Below are 21654 nucleotides of genomic sequence, written 5' to 3' on the forward strand. Positions count from 1 at the left end.
GCAGCGGCTGCCCCGCGGAGGCGGCGGGGCTGAGCGCGGCCCGGCGCGGGCGCGGGCGCCGCGGAGGAGGCGCGGCGGGGCGCGGAGCCCGGCGCGGGGCGCGGGCAGGGGCGCGGGGCGCGGCGGGCGCGCTGCGGCGGGCGGGAGGCGGAGGCGGAGGAGGAGGAGCAGGGGGAGGCGCGGGATAAAGGGGCCCTCGCCGCCGCCGCTCTCTCTCCGGCGGGGCTGAGGGAGGCATCATGGCCGCGAAGTCGGACGGGCGGCTGAAGAGGAAGAAGGGCGGCGAGGTGGCCTTCACGCCGCTGCAGAACTCGGAGCACTCGGGCTCGGTGCCGGCCCTGGCCCCGGGGCTGCCCGGCGGCGGCAGCGGCGGCGGCGGCGGCGGCCCGGGCGGCGGCAGCGACGACGACGAGGCGCCCGGGGGCGGGTGCTGCGGCGGCGGCGGCGGCGGCGGGGACAGCTCGGGCGGTGGCTCCCGCTGCTGCTGCGGCGGCGGCGGAGGGGACGGCGGCGGCGGGGGCGGCGGCGGGGGCTCGCGGGGCTCGGGCGGGGGCTCGTCCTCTCTGTGCCTGCGGCTGGGCCGGGAGCAGCGGCGCTACTCGCTGTGGGACGGCCTCTGGATCCTGGCCGCCCTGGCCGTGTACTTCGCGGACGTGGGCACCGACATCTGGCTGGCGGTCGACTACTACCTGCGAGGCCAGCGCTGGTGGTTCGGGCTCACGCTCTTCTTCGTGCTGCTCGGCTCCCTCTCGGTGCAGGTCTTCAGCTTCCGCTGGTTCGCGCACGACTTCAGCACGGAGGACAGCACCGCCGCCGCCGCCGCCGCCGCCGCCGGTCACTGCCCCGCCGCCGAGAGCAAGCTGCTGGTGAGCAGCGCCTCGGCCGCCGGGGACATCGCGGCCGCCCGCCCCGGCGCGCCGCAGCGGCAGGCGTCCACCGCCAGCAAGAGCAACGCCACCAACAGCAGCAGCGCCAGCAGCAGCAACGCCGGCGGCGGCTCGGCCTCGTGCGCCTGCTGCGTCTGGCTCCTGCAGTCGCTCGTCCACATCCTACAGCTGGGGCAGGTCTGGAGGTGAGGAGCCGCGGGGACGGCGGGGGCCGCGGCCGGCCGCGGGGCGGCGCGGGGCGGCGCGGGGCGGGGCGGCGGCCGCCCCCCGGCACCGGCGCCGCGGGGCCGCCCCACGGGGCCCCGCGGCGCCCCCGGCCCCCTCCGCCGCCCCGCGCCGCTCCGCGCTGCGAGGGCGCCCCGGCGGGAGCCGCTCCCGATTGGCACCGGCCTGCGCGCCGCAACTTCGCCCGGACCTCCTTGGGAAGCCGGGCGACGAGCTAAATTTAAAAAAAAAAGGGGGGGGGTGAAGGGGGAGGAAAAAAAGGGGGTCTCTCCCCAGGACAGTCACAGTATCCAGCCGGTGCCGGCGCATCTGCCGCGCTCTTCGCGCGGGCACGGGGCAGTGTTGCCACCAGCAGGGAACTTCACAGGCAGTGAAGAGTTTCTTTTCCAGAAACTGACAGTCCCGCTGCTGTGTTTGCTTGTGGGGGGGTATCTTGCTTTACTTCTGCTCTTTGCGATGTGGACGCCTTTTGTAGATATGTGATGCATAAAGAAATACCTCCTAAATCAAACTTTTGAGTAGCTGCTATCAAAAACATTTGCTAGCAGGACTATGTGTTTTGCCGAAAAGATGTACTAGCTTACGGAAGACCCTGACTGAAGAGGCAGATGACATCATAATTTGCAAAAGTAATCCCTTCCGACTTTTTGATTATTTTTCCAGGAAAGGCTTAGATGGAGACGGAATGCCTTGTAAATACATGTAGTGCTGTCTGAACAGCACGGAATTTAGAGCTTGCATAGGACTGTATTAGGAGTTAAAAAGTCCAAATAAAATCGTGGAAGATAGGTGCTGCATTTGAGAAGTTCATCCAGTGGGGCAGTTCAGTAAAGCAACAGCTGAAATTGCTTTTGGAGTTTCCTGTCTGACAGGTGGAAAGAAATTCTCAAGAGTTTCTGTTTTGTTTTGTCAGAATTCTTTCATTTGAGAGCTGAATTCAATATGTTATTATAAATTTCCAAATGGAGTTTTAAATCTCTGGCCCACCTTTTTTTTGGACAGGGATGGTCTTTTGCTCTGTATTAGTGCAGTATACAGTGCAGCTCAGTTCTGGTTGTGCTCTTTAAGCATCAAAGAGTATAAGTACTGCTGGATAATATACTGAAGATTTTGAAAGGCATTATTAAGTATCATTTCTAGATTTTTTGATTCATTATAGTGAATAGGATTTTCTAAACTTGCTGTGAAACTAACTCAAAGTTATAGATATTCTAAGTATTAACTATGACAGGACTTGAGAGGGGAAGAGAATTTTGAGTGAAGAGCAATGCTGTGCTCGGGATCACTTGTGTGCTCTACCTCTGTGGTTGAACACAAATTAAATTTAGGACTTTGTGATGAGATGGCTTTTGTGTAATATTCAGTCCTGATCCTTCAGAGACATAAGAGTAGGTTCAAGGGCTCATATTGTATACACAATTAATGTCAATATTAATCTATATGGAAGACAAACACTGTGTGTCATGCTGAGTGACACAGAAGAGAGTTTTACAGAGTCCCCCATCATGTCTGTGTATGGGAAAACAGGAGGAGCAGGGTTTTGAGTGGAGCAAGGTAAGGTCTGATATCGCACAGCGGTTCTGTCAGAGGAGGAGGATGAGGCTGCACTCTCCTAGCTACTTGCTTTTCTATGTATCGCAACCTCTTTAAACATAAGATTTGCTCCTCACAAGAGTACCTAGCCCTCTGTATTTAAAGCTAGCTGAGCCTCTCTTGTTCATCTGTAGCCTTCTTCATATTTTATGTGCAGCAGTGTAAGATCACCAGAATATTAAATTGACAAAGCGTGTTAGGATGTTATTTATGTTTTAGCTTGCTATGCTCTTTTTTTTCCAGTGAAATTGATCTGGCAAACTGCCTATTTGTCAGTAACTTAGTAGTATTTCTTTGTAGTTTTCCACAAATGTACATATTATACAGTCAGCTGTATGCAATCTTGCATAGCTGTGCTTTATAATTCATTAAAGTGACTTCCTTTTAATTCCCTAAGTATATTCCTCATAAGGAAGAGCCTTTGCAGTCACCTAAAACTAATAACCAGAACCAAAAGAGGAGAGGTTGTATGGGAAAACTCTGTACATAACCATGGACTCAGAACTAATATGATCAGTGGAGAAAAAAGATCTTCTGGAAAAATGAGCACTGACAATTCTGACAGGAACTTTGTAGTCCCAAATTTCTTCTACGCAGTGTAACATCTGCCCTGAACTGAGCAATGGCTAATGGACATTTAGGCTGAAGGGTGCTCTGAGGTGGTTTTTAGCTGCACGTGTTTGGGGACTAAGTCGCTCTTCAGCATTGCTGCGCAGACCCTGCTGGCTGTGTGGACGCCACCAGCATGTACGCGCTGAGGGCACGGCTCCCCCAGCTGCGGAGACTGAGGGAACCTCTTTGCTCTGCGCCTCGGGCTTTTCTCTCCACTTCCAGTTTTTCCTGGTCTTTTCTTTTGGCCCTGGCTAAATCTCTCCTGTACCTATATTTAAGTTTTCTATTACTTATGGCATTGAAACTCCCAAAGCAAAAATGTTGCTCTCATTTCTCTGTCAACAAGGAGCCCTAACTATTAGAACAGAGGTTTTGGTGGTTGGTAGTTTTGCGTATAGGTAAGGATATCAGGGTACATGAAGAGAGATTCGTGTCTTGTTCAGAGAATACTGAGATTATCACTTGTGCTTGTTTCATTTGGCATTCCTTGCCCCTCTCTTTCCTCCTGAAGGGCTGAACTCCTTCTTGAAGTTTTCTGTTTCCTTTAATTTGTCACATTGCCAAACGTGTTTGGGGGAATTGTGCCAATCCCATATTTAAAGAAGTCATCCTGAGAAACCCTGGGTACAACCAGCAATCTTAAGGTTCTTGTGTTTAAAAAAAAAAATTGGAAAAGTGAGTTTTTAGTGATTAGTTCTGTCAGGCTGATTTCTAACAATTCCAAAGCTTTTCCTTGTATTACATTCAAGATTAATTTTTGTTTACAAACATATTGAAAGCCAGATCATTGAAAATGATTATGTGTTAATTTTAACTATAATGTGCTAATGGGAAATGAATGAGGCCTTTAATGCTGCATGGAGCAATGCTGTAAATAGGCAATCTAAAATTATTAAAACAAAATTTTTCTAGAGTGTAAAGACAGGGAGCTGCAGGAAGAGCTAAGCCACAAATCAATTCTGAATAAATATACGGCTTTTTTCTTTTGAAGCTGGTATAACTTTTTTTTTCCCCCCTGAAATTATAGAGGACTGAATCCTTCCATTTTGAAGAAAAAGCACATAGATAATTTTTTTCAGGGCTGGATATTTGCAGACTTTCTGATAACACTGTTCCTCAGTTAAAATTCCAGTGAAGTCTCTGAGGAGTTGCTTGCCATAGCTGAGTGCAGATACTAGGCCTTTGTAGGCAGCTAATTTCATATTAAAATCTGATCACTGGTGAGATTTTGAAAATGCATTCTGCCTTTGGGGATAGATATAGCTATGTTTCCCTATGCCTTCGGTGTGTTCTGTGTTTTACCAATATACGGGTGTGAAAGCCACACTACAGAGCTGTGTTCTCCCAAATATGTGCCGTGAGCAACACAAATTTTTATTAGCAGACTCTGGAGAGCACAAGGAGAGTATAACACACAGAGTCTTTATAGTCCACTGTAAAGAAAAAAGGAAGTGGATGCTTTAATAGCCCACTCTGCTTTATAGGGAAGGGAGACACACTTGTGTGGAGGTACATGAGGCAGTAGGATTCAGAGGAACCATTGGCTTTTGAGCCTGGCATGAAAGCACGTAAGCGCTGCCCCTGAGCACCCCTTTGATTCACTAAGCTTTCCAGGCTTAGCCCCAGCTTTCAGATTGTGCAGTGGATAATGGGACTTGGTGACTGGATGCATGAGATAAAAATGTTCATTTGGCATCCATGGAGCTGGCCCATTTCCTTGGAAACTCTTTTTCTGGGTGAGCTGTCTCTGAGCTGACAGGCAAGGAGGGACACGCTTCTGAGATGGAGGAAAGGGGCCACGGGAGCAACACTGGGGGATCACGGTCACAGGGGCAGCTGGGAGGGCGGGAGGAGGGACCTGACAGTGCCCATCTTGCCGCCTCTGGGAAGCAAGAAGTTGATCCTGGATGACTGCTGTGCCTTGTATGGGGATGGCTCACATGAGTGGGTGACGTGGTTGTTGCCCAGAGGGCTCGGAGGCTCCTGGTGCCTTGTCTGAACGGCAGCAGTGGAAGTGCCTGAAGGGAAACTGGTGACTTGCTAAGCCAACAAGGCCAGAGGAAGGGTGAATCACTGGGGAGAAGGTGATTGGAAATTACCCTTTAAGATTATTTCTGGGTCGCTGAGACAATAGTGAGATGATTAAGTACATCACGGATTTTGACTGAGGTTTGTGAGCTGTGTGGGAACCTGGTTAGAGGAGGAGGAGGAGAAGACAGGTTCATTGCTCTGTGGGTCTGGCTCCCTGAGAAGCCCCTGCAGCGCACGTCCTCCACTGCTCTGTGGTCTGCCCAAAGACCCCCACCATCTTCATCAATATGGTGTGATTTAGCTCTCTCTGTTTACATGCAGTTTTAAAAAAATCTTTATCTTCCTTCTGCTTCCTGGTTCTTATTTGAAAAAAAAAAAAAAAAAGAAGAAGTTGCAGGAGATCCATGCAGGTGATGCTGACTTCTGAAAGCCATGTGAGTTGTAGTCCTTCTGGTGCCTTATGAAGAGTATTTCTCAGAGAGCTGGATCATCTGCCGAAAAAATCCTCTGTTGCCTGCACTCATAAGCTTCACCTCTGCAATCGGTTGGTGATCTTACAGTTTCCAGAAAAAGAAAAAGGGAAATGGTGGCTGCTCTGTACACGAGCAGTTCTTATGACTTTCTCAAGTGCTCACTTCTGAGCATGACTGAGCCCTTAAGAAGGTGGAACTGTGAACAAGATAGGACAAATAAAGAAAAATATCATCTGTTTTTAAATTGTCACAACTCCATTCTTGAACAGCTACATTTTTTCCCACTTTTGCTCTACATGGTGGTTTTGATGCTGTTGTTCAGTAACAGTGTAGGAGTTCAGTGTAAGTTACGTGGTCAATAATTCCAGCTGCCAATGGACTTTACACTGAGATGTGATAATATCTCAGTCTGACACAGTTTTTTCTCACTGTTTTGAAATCTGTCAGATGATTTGTCACGTTGAGTTCAAATTTACGAGTCATAGCCATTTCCTAGACAAGATTATTGCGTATCCTCCCCATATGTCTCTCCATATAGAGAAATACTACCACTCAGCAATACCATCCTATAGAGTTACTGCCATTCTTGACTTAAAGTCCTACTGGCTAACTATTTTCTTGTTGTGTCTTTAGGACTCAGGAAAGGTGATGGACTGACAGAACTAAGAATTAAAGTTTGGGGGGTTTTTTTCCAGAAAGCAGGAGGAGAAGGGGCAGACCAGCCTGTAGGTGGCCTAACCACATTTAAACTTCTGCTAATATATTCAGCAGAATAAATATTCCTTTTTTTTTTTAAGAGAGTGTTATGCAGATGAATGCTATGCTTTACATAATTCTTTTGGAAACATAAATGTGAAGCTTTACTATGTTCTTAAAAATCTCTTACAAGTCTGCATACAAATCAGATTTGGTATTCAGTTTATTCTAATAACCTAAGCTACATGTAAAAGACGCTGATGTACTTTAGAAGAAAGATACTGTACTTTAATAATTAACAAGGGTTCTCTCTACAGAGAATATTTATCACTTACGTAAGTTTTCAGATTTCAAAGGACTACTCAAGCTCTAAAATTTTTGACTGCTCAATTGGCTTAGTAGGTGAACTTATATTTTATACACAGAATGTTTCTAGCAGCTTATATATGGGACAAATTTAAATTTGTTTTTTTCCTAAGAAGTGGAAAATCTGGATGGATTTTAAGAGCTCCTGTTTCAGAGAATTTCATGTTATAATGCATAGATATTAATTATTCTAGAGATCTCCAATGCAAATGCAGACATGACTAAAAATACACACTATGAATTCAAACAAATGTTTTGTATTATAATTTGTTTCTGGATATTTTAATCTTGTTTTGTATTATAATTTGTTTCTGGATATTTTAATCTTGCAGAAGATTCTTACCACCAGAAGAATTTTTCTGGCTAAAATTTCCTTCTTCGATGTTACTTAATCAGGGAAAGTATGTATTGCTTCAAGGCCAGTTTGCATGTCCAAATCTCCCGTGGGGCAGCTAGAAAGGCTAACATCACAGAATGTTCTGCAGCTTCAGTTCTCCTCCTCCTTATCTTCAGGTTATTTACATCAGAGATTACCTTGTTTGCTCGAATACTCTCTCTCTGTCAGCCAACTTTGTCCTTAATATTTGTCTGTAAGGACTGACTTGACTACAAAGATACAAAGGTTCTAGTAAAATTAAAATGAGATTAATTCTTACGTCACTTGTATAATATCAGCTTGGCCTTCCATCTCTTTGTTCCAATGAAGTAGCTTTTCACGTGTAACAAGTCAATAGTTCTTTTGTTTGCATTTCAAGATATATTAGAACTTCTTGTAGTTGCTAAACTATGTTTAAAAAGTGGTGACGTTTTTGTCCATTTTCACACAACTGTCAGTTGTATACATTGTATCAAGTAGACAAATAGGAATGGAAGTGGCAAACAGCCTATAAAATGGATTGTCTTCGTTTGATTTTTAAAATAAAAAGAGACTGATATGAAAGAGAACATGAGGGAGAATTGAGGGACTGTTGAAAGAGAATATAAAAGGAGATAAGTTATGAAAAGGCACAGGAATACTGGTTAATCCTTGCAGGCTGTGTGCCTAACTCCAGTTTATTTTCCTTCAGCTACTGACCAAAAAGAGATTATCTGAGTAATCTTATAAGTGGCTGCTTGAGAGACTGGAGAAGGAGAGGGGGGAAAAAAGGGTTATACAGCTGGACAAACTCACAGAGCAAATCTTAGATACAATTTTAACTCTGATTTTGCAGTAAGTAGTCATCTATACACTCATGAATACAAACACAAGGTATCAGTTTGACATCAGTTTATGGGAAAGAGAGTACTCTCAATTATCTTTTTGTAAATTTTAGAGTTAAAAAATAATTTGTCTGAGGTATATATTTTTCCAAGAGATTTTACTTGAATTTCCTGACAACCATAACTTGAATTAGCTGTGATCTCTAATTGCTGAGGTGGTTTCTCATCTCTCTCTCTTGCTCATTCTGTTTTGCTGTCTGTAATGGCTGGAATGAGTAATAATTAATTTTTTCCTCAAACAAAATATTTCTAATGGTCCTTGAGTACTACAGGTAGAACTGCAGTGCTATGTTATTATTGCCACTACTTTTTCTTTGCTAGAACATGTTTGTTTTGTTCAATATGTTCATGGTATAAGACACAAATCTTTTTGACTGGCAGAATTAATCAGCGGGGGTGGTTAACACTATCAGTTACAAATGATTTAATATTATGAGTTGGAGCAAATGGAACGAGACTGTTTTGTGGGGAGTTTTTAAAGGAAGTTTGGCAGTCAATGATGTGACGACAAAAGTAACTTCTTCTTGTTCTTCTAAAATTGGAAGGTGCGACTTCGATAAGACTAATGTACCAAGGACCAGTACCAGCTGCTTCAGAGAAAGATACAGATGGTTTACCATGAAAAAAAATATGAATTAACGTACAGATGGAAGAACAGTTTTCCTTATCTCTATCAGCTACTGACTGATTTCTGCCCTTAAGAATGAAGGTTAGCGGTGCCATTTTCCTACACTGCTCACTCTAATGGGACATTTTCACGTAAACATCAAATCTGCTCTAGGATCCTGCCAACTTCTTTCAGAGTAGTGTCTTTCCACCTGTGGATCAAAGGATCAGTAGATTGTTTCCAGCAGGTCCAAGGAAAGTACCTTGGATTAGCAAGTACTGGACAGCAGGTCTCTACCGGAAAATCTATGCTTACATAGGAATGTTTTCAGGCATACACATGTAGAAAACACTGGAAAGCCACTCTATTGATAATTTCATGGTTTAGTAATGGTTAGTGTGGAACAGTAAGCTTTGTCATGATAAAATTGTTGCCTTTTTTATGTTATTAGAGTGATGGGGCTGAAGGAGGTGTGTGTCTTCTTATTTTTCTTTCTTCTAAAGCAAATAACCCTAATCTTTATATTCTCACTTGTGGAAATCTGTAAACCAGGCCTAAAATAGGACTTAGCTCTGCAAAGCAGGACTTACATATTCTTTAGGCACTATACCTGAAATTTTGATTTAAAAAATTGGGCACAGCAGCCTTATTAATCTAGAGGAACCTCAGCGTAGCAGAATATAATGTGTGAGTTGTAAGTGTCCTAAAGCCTTGCATTTCTGCATTTCTTGGCTTCATCCAGAATGACCCCAGCACACACAGCCTGAGTTCCTATTTCTCATTTAAGCCCCCTGCAAACCAGAAACTTGGCTGAGTGGCATCAAAATCCCTTAGAGGATCCAGTTGGTAAGCACTGTTTAAACCTTCTTTGAGCACTGATGAGCTCCGATCCCTGACAAATGTTACTGAATCTGCTTTATTTTAAAATAGTGATGGAGCAAAGTCCCTTGTGATTAGAGTATTCACTCAGGTTAGAGGGGATCTGAGCCCACTGCTCTTTCCAGCTGCAAGGACTCAAATCCTGTTTCCAAGAGGGATTTGAGGGACAAATCCTGTCCGCTCTCGCCACTGAAGCTTAGGCAAGACTAGAGAGGAACATTTACTGTCTTTTCTGCTGGAGCTGTGTCCTTGACAGAAATGCAATGTTCAAGAAGCTAGAGTGGAAGCAACCTAATTGTTAGGGCCCTTAAACAGGACCAAATGGGGATTCTCCTGTCTCTTTGACTGCTTAATCATTTTTTTTGTTGCCTGCCTTTAACCTTCTATCTCTCTTGTCCTAAAAGTCAATGCTGCCAATGTTTTTATTTGCAAACATTCCTTGTGCATGTGTAGTATAACCACAAATATGATAATACATATCTACATGGAAATGCCTGCTTAGCTCATGGGAGTAGCTCTAGACTGTCTAAATTGGCTGAGACAGGATGGCTTTATTCATATTTTTATCAGCCTTTCTCTGTCATATATAGTCAACCTTAGAAAAGGAGTGGAAGGAAAGGCATTTTTTAATGTGTTACAGAATCACAGAATGGTTGAGGTTGGAAGGGACCTCTGGAGATTATCTAGTCCAACCCCCCTGCTCAAGCAGGGTCACCTAGAGCATGTGTCATTGAGTAGGTTTTTTTTCCCCTTTTCCACTTCTGTCTGGTAAAGAAATTAGACAGAAATTTTAAAAATATTTGGGTACCTAGTTCTTGCTCTGAGTTGATTTCCTCCTAAGCCAGTAACAGATTTTTATAGTTGATTTTTGTCAATATAACAAGCAGTTCTGTGGTTGAAATAAAATCCCAGGAATTCTGTATCTTCAGCTCCCAGCTTCTTGTCTCCCAACTTACCACAAGCTCCATAGCAAGTGGAGCCCAATTTTTCAGTACTCATTGTTTTGGTATTCTTTTTTTTAACATGTCTGATTACCAAAAATGAAGAACCGCATCTCCCTTTTACTTCCACTGGAGTGGTGCTTATTACCATCTTTTCTTAAAGGTGGAAGGAAATTAAAAATGCCTCAAATGGAGCAGTAAAAGCAGTGCATAGTTCTGAAAATTTCACCCTGTAGTCTTTTAGTGTATATTTACAGTATGGCTGTTATATGGAATTATGAAGCTTAATTTTGATAGAATACTTTGAGACACTAAGATGGAAAATGCTTTAGGTGGAAACAATTCAAAATAAATTATCATTTAAACATGCCTGTCAAAACATGCTTTAAGTCAAACATGCTCAAAACATGAACATCTCTTGATAATGGAAATCTCTGGGATGTTAAAGCAAAATTTTAACTTTTGAAGGATTTATTTAATCAAGGATCTATACATATTAAACGCATAATATGCTAGCTGGCTTAAGCAGTTCTGTCCTTTATCCTGTTTCCTTCAGCTACCCACTTTTGCTGCAGTAAATTAGCTCTGCTCTTGTGCTGTTTTCCTTATCTGTGTGTCTGCCTTATAACCTGGATCCAATATACTGTGCGAAAATGGGCAGGGTAGCAAGGGTTAGGAATTTTTTTTTAACATATTGGAGGTACTCGATTCTACTTCAGCCCAAGGCTTCCAAGCAGTGGACATTTCTGCTTCAAAAAAAAGTGACCTGTATGGGTGACAACAGCAAATGAGCTGAGTATAGATTTCATTATCATTTCCAGGAATAATGGTGGAGGCTACATGTAACATAAAATTATTGGAAAAAGCATAAATGTAAGCAAAGTTCATAGTATGTTAAGTGAAGGTGTTCTGTAAGTAAAAACCGGGCAATTAAAGAAGATTTACCTGAGTGAAGCCAAATACAGTGCAGAGGATAATTAATGTCACCAAGACAACTCAATAATAATGGCTTTGAACTTTTACAATAGTGCATTAATGCATGTGTCAGAAGGAGGGATTGCGTTTACAATCAACAACCATTTGCTGGGATTTTTTACCACACAGGTTAATTAAGAACTCATGATAGCAGAGTATGATGATTACCTTGCTGAGCTGAGGGCTTTGTTGGGTATGCAGGTATGCCATTCATTATCTTTCCTGTACCTAAAAAATAAAATTTTGTAGGTGTATGTTTTTCTATAATCTGTTTTCATTCTGTAGGTGTTACTGCTGTGGCAGAGCTACTCCATTAATAATCAAACTGACTTGGAGAATTAATTACTTATTGCCTGTTGGGAAAAGTAGCAAAGGATTCAAGACAAGCCACCCACTCTCAGTCCCTAAGTCGGTCTCTGAAGAGACTGCCTTGGGCCCTTGCAGAGCCTCATGAGCTGGTTTGGATAAGCAGAGCATAAAAGCCCAGGAGCTGAGAAGGTCAGAGGAGCTCTGGGTAAATTGGACCTGTTCCCTTGCTTGGCAGGAGCTGTTATTCAGATGGTATCAGCTGGATTGGAAACCTGAGGATTTGGGCTTGTTTTGTGAGTGTGTGTATGTTTTCACCTCAGCGATGTAGAAATGTACCCCTTAGAGGGAAAAAACTGTTTTCCTAACCAAGCTATGGTTTGGGCTGTGGGAGATTCTTCACATGGGACTTGCTTCACCTTGCCCAGGGCAAGTCTTTAATTCTTGTGTCTCCTTTTTCTCTTTCACTGAAATGTATTAATAGTTCCCAGCCTCCCACCTATCGGCTGCATTGGTAAGGTGGTAAGCAGTTTGTGAGGAGGTTTTCTTTCTGTTCCTTTGAAAATTTCCTAAAACAGCAGGATGATGATATTATCTGGAGCTTTGGGATACTTCTGTGGTAAAAGTAATGAAGAGTTGCTACTCATGGTTTAAGTGTGTTCAAAACAGAAAGAAAGGTGTTTCGGAGCAGGTGCCTTTCCTAATTTATTTCAGAGTGAATTCCAGATCTGGACTCAGTCCTTCCCCTTGAGCATCTCTATTCCTGCACTTCCGATCTCTTTATTAGCCAGTCTCCACTTTGTATTCTCACAAGAGAGCCAGCCCCTTCAGCGGTAACAGGCCAATTGCATCAGTGAGCCAGCACTTTTCTACAGGGTTAACATCTTTTAACCGGACAGGTACCAGACTTGTAGATGTCCTACTTCTGCAGAGTTCACATTCATATGTTGTTATACTCAGTGTTTTACAAATGACAGGTTTCTAAACTAAAGTGATATGTCCACACCTTTCTGTTTATTAAGTATCAGATGCCCTGATTCACTTTAACATAGAAAAATGGGTTAGAACATTTTGAAAGAATGGAAGGATAGAATAGGATATCTTATTGGACAGGATGAACATTTTGAAAAATGTTGACCGTCAGCTGAATTAAGATTAAGTGTATTTTAGTAATGACATAAAGAAATTATCCTACTGGGTACTCTAAAGTAAGAACTAGATGTGTATTATGAGAAAATATATAATATTTTGAATTTTTTATATATAATGCTAAGTCTTAAAGGATTTTAAATTTCCATAAAATGATTCATTGCCTGAGCCTTGAAACAACTGAAGTTTACATTATCAACTTGTATCAACACAAGATGCTTTCAATACCTCAGCACAACCTATCCTCCTAATTTTTAAATTTATACCAGTACCTGAAGAGGAAAAATGGCTAGTAGCTTTATTTGACAGCTAACACTACTATAGGAGTTGCTGTCCAAATTAAAAGGACACTTTTCATAATCATAATAATAATAAAAAGAACCTTATAAGTGTTCTTTTGAAGTTCAGTTATGAATTCAGTTTGACTATGTTAATGACTCATACTGATTTTTTGTGCTTGAACTTTATTAGTGCAAATTCTTATGGAAGATATATTTTAAGCCTGAGTGCCAGAATAATAATCAAAAACTTAATTACATATTCAGTAGTAATATTCACAATTCATATGGGTCTTGCTTAATTTCATTACTCATCCAATCAAGGATCAGAAGCAATGACATATGATTTAAATAACAAATTGTTTCAGATATTTCTAATTAGTAGACAGAAAGGATTGGTTATTAAAGAAATTAACTTTGGCACCTTGAATACTGAAGAATAACCTGGAATGAGGAATAAACTCAACATTCAAATCTGTTCACAGACAATTTACAAAAAGATTTAATTCATGTCTACTGTATATAAACTATTCACTAATAAATAAATGATAGGAATATGATAGAAATATGTCTTCTTATGGCATACTTATGGGATGATTTATGAATCACTATTTGGAGAATTCTTCATGAATGGTAATAAGAATTGAGGGATGGGGGAACGGAGCAGGGAAGGCAGAATATTTATGTTCTTTTCACATAATTATTTGGGGTCCAAATATTGCACCTGTCACTTAAGAGTGCACTTTATTGTGAGAATGTCTCTTTGACCTAATAAAGTCTAATTTAGTCCCAATGCAGAATGTGTCACGTTGGATTTGTCTTCATAGGTGAGAGTCTACTACTTTTCATCAGCATTTTTACTCACCCTCAAAAACCTATGAAGACTCCTTTTGAGGGGCCAAGGGTTTGAAAAACTCATTTGAGGACTTGGAGAACCAATGGAAGAAGTGGGTCCTTCTCCCTATTCCTACTCTCACTCCAAATTCATTTAAGTGTCCTTCACTACACTACAACACACAGCCCTGATTCATCTACGTACCGCTTTTGATATCAGGGGAAAGGCTGGCTTTGTGGCTCCCTAGAAGCTGCTTTTCTGTGAGCAATATTGGATGCTAAAGCCAAGGAAGCCACAAAGCCCTGAGAATAGCCTGGGACACCTATTGCTCCCCATCACAGAACGCACCTGCAGTCGTGATTTGTTGCAAGCAATTTCCTGCGACAGACTGTCCCTCATCTTATTTTTAAGGTGAACATCATTTTAGTATACAGGCTTCCCAAAGGGAAGAAATGCATGAAGGAGTCAGGTACAACCTGGGAGCTGTCAGTCATGGAGGTATCTTTTTTAATTTCCTATTTCTCGTGGCAACTATTTTGATCATATTCAAGCATTAGCTCTGAGGAGAGAGAAATAATGTTCACTTCAAAAGCCACTTCCTCCTCAATAAATAATTCAGAGCCATGGATTGTTCATGAAGAAATATCAACATACTAGTAGTAATTTAATATACTGAGCAATCACACTCACTTTAGCTGACATATGATTTAAATAGAATATGACAGTTTAGGGTCTCCATTTGCCCCATGGCATGTTGGGATCAAACTTGGCAAGTGATTGCAGTGTTCTCATATCTTCTGAAGAAGTGAATGAAACTTGCATAATTCAGAGAGGATTTTTTAATTAAATGCTAAATCAGAGTTTATCTGTTCATGATCTGAATCCAAATTGTTGCCCACAATCGGCTTTAGAGCATACCAGTATTTTTTCTGTCTTTTGTTAACTAGCATCTTCTGATCATGTCTTAATTTTTAACTTGTCAGACTATTTTTCTGAGGCACAATTTCTGTATATTATCTTTGCTTTATCCTGTGGATGAAAGGCTGTGTCTACCCTTCCTGAGCTGTCTGACCCACAGGATCCCTCCACTGAGGATGACTTGCTTTCTGGAACTTTTACCTCATTTTGCTGTTCTAAACATCTGCCCCCCTAACCCCACCACCCGTCTTTTTTTCCCCTTCTTTCTTTGTCACTAGCAGACTCCATCACAGGATGTCAGAAACTGATTCTTCTGGAAAGGTTTGTGTTTCTTTTTGTCTTAAATAGAGTTGGAAAAAAATGTCTATTTTTAACCTGAACTATTTACAGGGAATGACCTTGCCCTAGTAGGAAAAAAGAAGTAGAAGTCTGAATATTTCTGTGGTGCGGGTATCCCCTTCAAGAACAAGACTGTGGGTCTGTCACACCTGAACTAAAATTTGGACTTCTCTCTCACTGTATCACTTTGTGCTGAGTAGTTCAGCTGTATTTTGACTGGTCGTGTGCTTGATAGGTCACAAATAAACTTTTGCATAAACTTTTGGATATACACAAGCAAGATCAATCTTAACTCTGAACAAAAAATAAGCATCCTTATGAAGTATCAACACTACAATCTATTAAACCATAGCAAACATTTCTGGTTCAAATCCATGGAAGTGGGTTTGCAATGAAATCAGGGGATGCTAAGGGCAATGCATAACATCATGAATTAGTCCTTTGTGTCTTCTAATGATCTGTATATCCTAGACAGCCTATGGTCAGGAGGTGTTCTAACCCTAATAGCATTTATCTCAAAGGTGCATAATGAAATTATACATAGGGATATAGGGCATAATTGCCTTGGCGGTAAGATGCCTCCCAGGGTTATACTTTTCCAGGAAAAGGGGAAATTGCAATTGAGGAGTAAGTTGTTTTTCCTTGTTCTTGGGAAGAAAATGATTGCTCTTTGTAATTCTATAGTATTTTCCAAATGATCTGCTTGATAAGGAGAAAAGGTAGCCAGGGCTTCTTTCACAACCTATTTGCCTGCGAGGAAGGCAAATTACTCAGCTCCAGTTGAGTAATTTTTTCTCCAAAGTCCCAGTATCATCTGAATAGACCTAGAGGGGAGCAAGGGGAGCCTCCCCATCTTCATCTAAATCCATGTTCATCTGAGAAAATGTAATGCCACATGATTTGGCTGATTACTGTGTGAAAGTGGGTTGTCCTTGTTGAACTCTTCAAGCTTTCTGGTTAACCTGATCTTGCAGTGGGAATATGCTAATGGTTTTCATTTCAGCAATAGTCTGCTGATCCCATGGCATGCATGTAAAAGCAAGGAACAGTAGGTCAGTGGTAGATGGGTTTCTGCTTTCATTTAAAACATCTTTGAGATGTTTAGAAATTTCATTTTTGTTCCATTGGGATAAGAGCATGGACACATGATGAAACCATGGCAATCAGCAGATAACTCAAGAATAGTGCTATAAGGAATGCTTTCTGAAACATCAGCCATTAATATGATGCTAGGTGAAAGAGATGTCTAAAGATGCACTGTTCTTGTCTAACTGAGAAACTTGCCTCAAGTTGAAGCTGACATCTGGAAGAAGGACTTTAAACTGAGAAATGAGAAGAGAAGTTGGGGGAAGCTCACATGTACCTGTTTACTGTTCCTGTTCACATCTGTATTAAAAAAAAATAGTACAAAAGGAGTAAAATGAGGAAACAGCAGTGGATACAGAAATATTAATAGAAGGTTGAGTGTCAAAAGAAAAGAAAATGTCTAAACTGGTGAGAAAGTAGAAGGGGCAGAGGACACATTGCTTCTAGGATTGTGCCTCATCTGTTCCTTAGTTGAGTGCTGTCAGTAAGGAAAAGATATAATGTGGATATAGACCTGCCAGAGACCCTTGCAAGAAAAGGGAGGAAGCAGGAGCAACTGTGCAGAACTTGAACCAGGTGAAATAGCGTTCATGACTTGACATAGGTGTTTGAAAATTGCATGCTACTGAGGGAAATCAAAGTAGAAAACTGCTGGTATACTACTGAGTATCACTGATGTAATAATATATGTAAATAATATGCATTCAAACCTTTTTTTGGAAAGGACTGCAAAGGTGGTTTCCCTGGGCTAGTGCTGGGCTTTTGCTATGGATTGCTGGAGTTCTATTGTGAGAAGGGTAGAGACATTCCAGGAATCTGTGGAAATTATGTCATCACAGGTGATTTTAACTACTTCAATGGATTTTGGAGAACACAGGCTGTTAGTAATGGTGAGTTCATATTTGCTGACAGTCTTCATCAAATAGCTAGTGTATCAGGAAGATGTATTAGAATGTTTTGGTTTTTATGTTGATGTACTTTTAGAACTTTTTAGTAAGTAATGAATGCACTATATAGAAGGCTGACAATACTAAATAACCTTGAATAGAGTAATCATGGATATCTTCAGTTTAAATTTCATGAGAAAATAAAAAATGATAGCCACTAAGATTTTTTTATTTGAAAAATGCAAATTTTCATAACTGAAGAAAATGGCTAGTGGGAGAAACTTCCAAATATAAGTATGGACTTACAATTTCTTTGAAAATGATGCTGATACTGCCAGGAATACGAACTCCAAAACAGAGAAAAATTTATAGGGTGTGGCTCTAAAATAATGTGTATATGTTAGGGCTTCAAGAGTGCATTAGGAATAAGCAAGAGGCATCTCTCCTTCTCCCCCACCCATAACATGCACACACGCTTCCCACTTGCCTGATCAGCAACTCAGGCTAAATCTTAGAGGTCAAGAAGTTTGGGGATAAGGTTAGAATTTCAAAAAGCCAAGCTGAGCTAGACTTTGCAAAAGAAATAACAACAAATAACAAAACTTCAACTACGTAATAGGAGTGAGAAAAAGGAAGAATGAGAAAGCCACTATCTTGTGAGGATGAATATTAAAGATGATCTAGATACGGCTCAGTGCTTTCCCTCATTTTTCAGTATAGATGATGATGTTAGCTTGGTGGCAAAGGGAAACAGATAATATAGATGAAGGTATTAAAATAGAAATTACTGCAGCTGCAGGGAAAGCAACAGTGAATGACTTTATCTTAGTAAAATCAGGGGGACTGAATAATTACCATTCCAGAATACTGCAAGAATTGTTATCTGTGTATTTAATTTGTTAAGACAGAGATAGTACCATAGGACTGGAGGACAGCAAATACAGCTCCATATTTAGGAAGCTGAGAAAGAAAATTATTCAGCAAGTGTAGACCTATAAGTAAGTAAAGTTTTACATATCCTTTTCTTTAAAAACTTTTCTAAATACATACAGTCAAAGGGGAGAATGGAATAAAATGCAGCTGGATTTACCAAAGAGAGATAGAGACAGAGTAACCTGATAACCTTCTCAGTAATGCGACTTATTTTATAGATGAAAGAAAAGTGGTGTATATACTCTGTCTGGCAAGTGAACACTTTTGTTACTTACACACTGGAAGTTACTAGCGGAGCTGAACAAGAAGGGGATTAATAAGGGTCTGTAAAGGAGGAAAGGAGCTAACTCACCGTCAGGGGTGTTGAGGAAAAAACACAGCATATGCGGGGGAATTAGGAGCAGGGTGCTGCGTGGCCACAGCCACAGTTTCACTGAAGGACCCAAAGCTCATCTTGCACGATGTGAGAGTATGCAACTCTCTCAGCCTCTTCCTTCTCCTCCTCCCCTGGGGAAACCTATGCTTAAACAGCTGCATGAATATTTTGCAGGTATTTCCAATCTATAGCTGCTTTAGTTTTTGAAATTCAGAATTTTATATTAGGTAGAAGTTTGCATCTCACAGGCTGGTTTGAGCATATTGGGATCTTGTTTATTCTCTGGGCATGAGCTACACAGATAAAAAAAAATTGCTGGTAGAAATACAGTCAAAACAAATTCAGGCTTTCTACATTTTGATTTTGTTCCACAGAGATGTATTGTCACATGCTATGAAATCAAGGGGCTTAAAAACTTCAGAGTCAATGATTTAAGCCCTAGAACTGTGGCATACCCCGAGACCATAGTTAAATCAGAGCTCTCCATACATTGCAGAATGCCAGTTGTGCTTGTAGTTTGCTATGATAATAAATGTGTGGGACCAAGACTTTTCAAAAGGTACAAGGCTCACTTTAGGTACGTAATCTCAGTGAGAGTTTACTGACTGCTCAGCAGTCATGAGCATCGAGTTGTTTGCTTAGATAACCACACAGTGACAAAGGAAAATAATTCTCGTGGCTGAAAATTGTGTCTGACTTTATATAATTTAGACCTGAGGTGTTGAGCTAAACTACTCAAAACAAAGGAAAACAAAGTCTGGGTATTTGACCAGACTATTTGCTTAGTACTTTGTAAAACTTCCTGCTTGGAGTTTTTAGGCTTATAGCAAAAGGACTTTTGTCAGACCCTGCAAATTGAGGATTTTTTTTTTTGTCTTGTCTTTTGTCTTGTCCTTAAATCAAAATCTAAAATGAGCATCATGTTATTGTGAAAACAGTTTTATTTTGTTATACTTTATTCTGAAACTTTTAACTGCTACCACTGCAGAACAACAAGAGCCAGAAAATGAGACTGATTGAGAAACAGAACAATATAGCTCAATTGAGCCAAATTATATAGTCTTTGTCCAAAACTGTAATGACATAGGTAGATGTCAAGCAGTACTTAAGAATATCCTTTAGACTGTGTTCAGTAGTATTGGATTTTTTTGGTTGGTTGTTTCAAGCTAGAGTTTTTCTAACCTCAAACATGGAGGGTTTGGGGGTTTTTTTCAGTGTTATATATGAAGCTAAGTGCTTCAGAAATTGAATTAGTCTGAAGAAATAAATTGGTCTTGTTGGACAGAGTCTGGAATGTGCTCTGTCTCATTCTGGGTGCTGCACCTGGGTAAGCAGTGCTTACTCCAGGTTAGGTTAAATCTCACGTTAGGAGTGATGCCGGTGGAACTGCACAGAGTGCTAAACCAGTTTAAACTCCAAGAGGTAACAAGGCACGTGGTCCTGCGTGCCGGACCAGCGACAGAGGCGCCTGTGCCTCACTATCTCCACGAAGTCCCCACAGGCCTAATAACTTCTTTAACAAGCCCACTGGTTTCAACACAGCAGTTCACAAAGTACATAGTATCTTACTCATCTTGAGCAAAAATGACAGAATCGGGCCATTAGCTTTTTATTGTAAGTTTGTTAACAATAGTTGCAGAATAGGTTACTCAATCACCGTGAACGGCGGCAGCTTTCTTTTCCTTTGAGCCGGGATTTTTATTTGGTGGGGCGTACTGCTGTAGCAGCCGTTGCAGTGAGAAGGGGAGGGAACAGCACACCACACGTGTGCCAGACCATGCTGGAGCCTGCCCCATCAGCACTCCAGGCCTCCTAAATTTCGATTTTGATTGCTACCTTCAGTAATGTGTACAGAGGTCTGGTCTTGGAAACATTTCAGTGAGAAAACACGTGTTAAGTACATACTTAAGCAGCTGAAGAATCAGGGCCAGAGGTTGTTTAGCCCAACATATGTAGTCACATATTGGTGAGGCAGAGAAATATATGATAAAAAATCAAATATTAAGTGTGTGTAATATGGAAAATCACTTCTTTTTCCTTTTTTTCTTTTTTTTTTAAGGTAATTCCCATTAATTCAGACACATCGAAATATTATTGGGCCAAAAGAATGCTGAATCCTAACTATAGATTTGGACTCATGAATAGACATGAAGCATCTTGGATGGCAGATTAATTTGCACTGTTAAAGCATCCAGAGTTGTATCTGTACTGCTGATATTTTGTCTTTGCATACTTTTTGATCCTAAAACTAGCTTAAAAAAATTTTTTAGAAGTCAGCAAAAATGATTCTGGTTGTGCTTTAAGCTAGTGAAATTTTTGCTGAAAAACAGGACACATTTCAATAGTGAGGTTAGCTAGACTGTGAAATATCGCCCCTAAGGGAAGTTGCAGGAGAGCAGTTGTATGGATCATTTAAATGCAATTAGAAAGAGCAGCAGAGGATGGAGCCAGGCAATTTACCCCTCCTCATCCCCAACCTCCCCCCCCATAAGTTTGACAAAATGGCATTTGGGGATATAATAACAGATTCAGGTTGCATTTGGCAAATACTTTTGGCTGAAAAGGGGCAAATTTGCAGATAGTTTATTCCAGTAATTTTGTGAAAATGCCTACATGTTTGGGAGAAAAGTTTCCTGTTAAAAATGTGACTTGTCATTTTGAAATGGTGTTTCTCATTTAAGAATTGGCTTCATTTGAGGGAGAAAGCAGAAAAGTAAGAGGATTAAATGAGTCAAAACAAAACATACTTGTTCCAGGTTGATGTAAAAATGTCATCATTATTTTTCTTTTTTTCCTTCTATCTTTTCCCAAGTTCACATTTTATTTGAGCTAAACTTCTTCTTTTTTTTTTTTCTCACTGAACAGAAGAATCTATTATTTGCACAGTTCTAGAAAGCTCCCTGACGGAGTCAGTTTCACACTGGCAGAAGGACAGACTTCATGTCGTTTCCTGTTAGGTGTCCCATATTTAGAGTCCTTAATTTACAGGTTGAGTTGGCTGT

The 21654-nt window shown here is 41.3% G+C and overlaps 1 protein-coding gene across 1 annotated transcript in view; it reads left to right on the forward strand.

Moving 5' to 3' along the window:
- Positions 1-239: 239 nt before the first annotated feature.
- XKR4 (XK related 4) overlaps positions 240-21654 on the forward strand; it is a 222101-nt gene continuing 200686 nt past the window's right edge. Inside the window, exon 1 of the mRNA XM_067292327.1 lies at positions 240-1072. Coding sequence (XP_067148428.1) covers positions 240-1072 — 833 coding nt within the window. The remainder of the gene's footprint in view (positions 1073-21654) is intronic.

This window comes from Apteryx mantelli, chromosome 2, assembly GCF_036417845.1.
Source record: "Apteryx mantelli isolate bAptMan1 chromosome 2, bAptMan1.hap1, whole genome shotgun sequence".
Lineage (NCBI taxonomy): Eukaryota > Metazoa > Chordata > Aves > Apterygiformes > Apterygidae > Apteryx > Apteryx mantelli.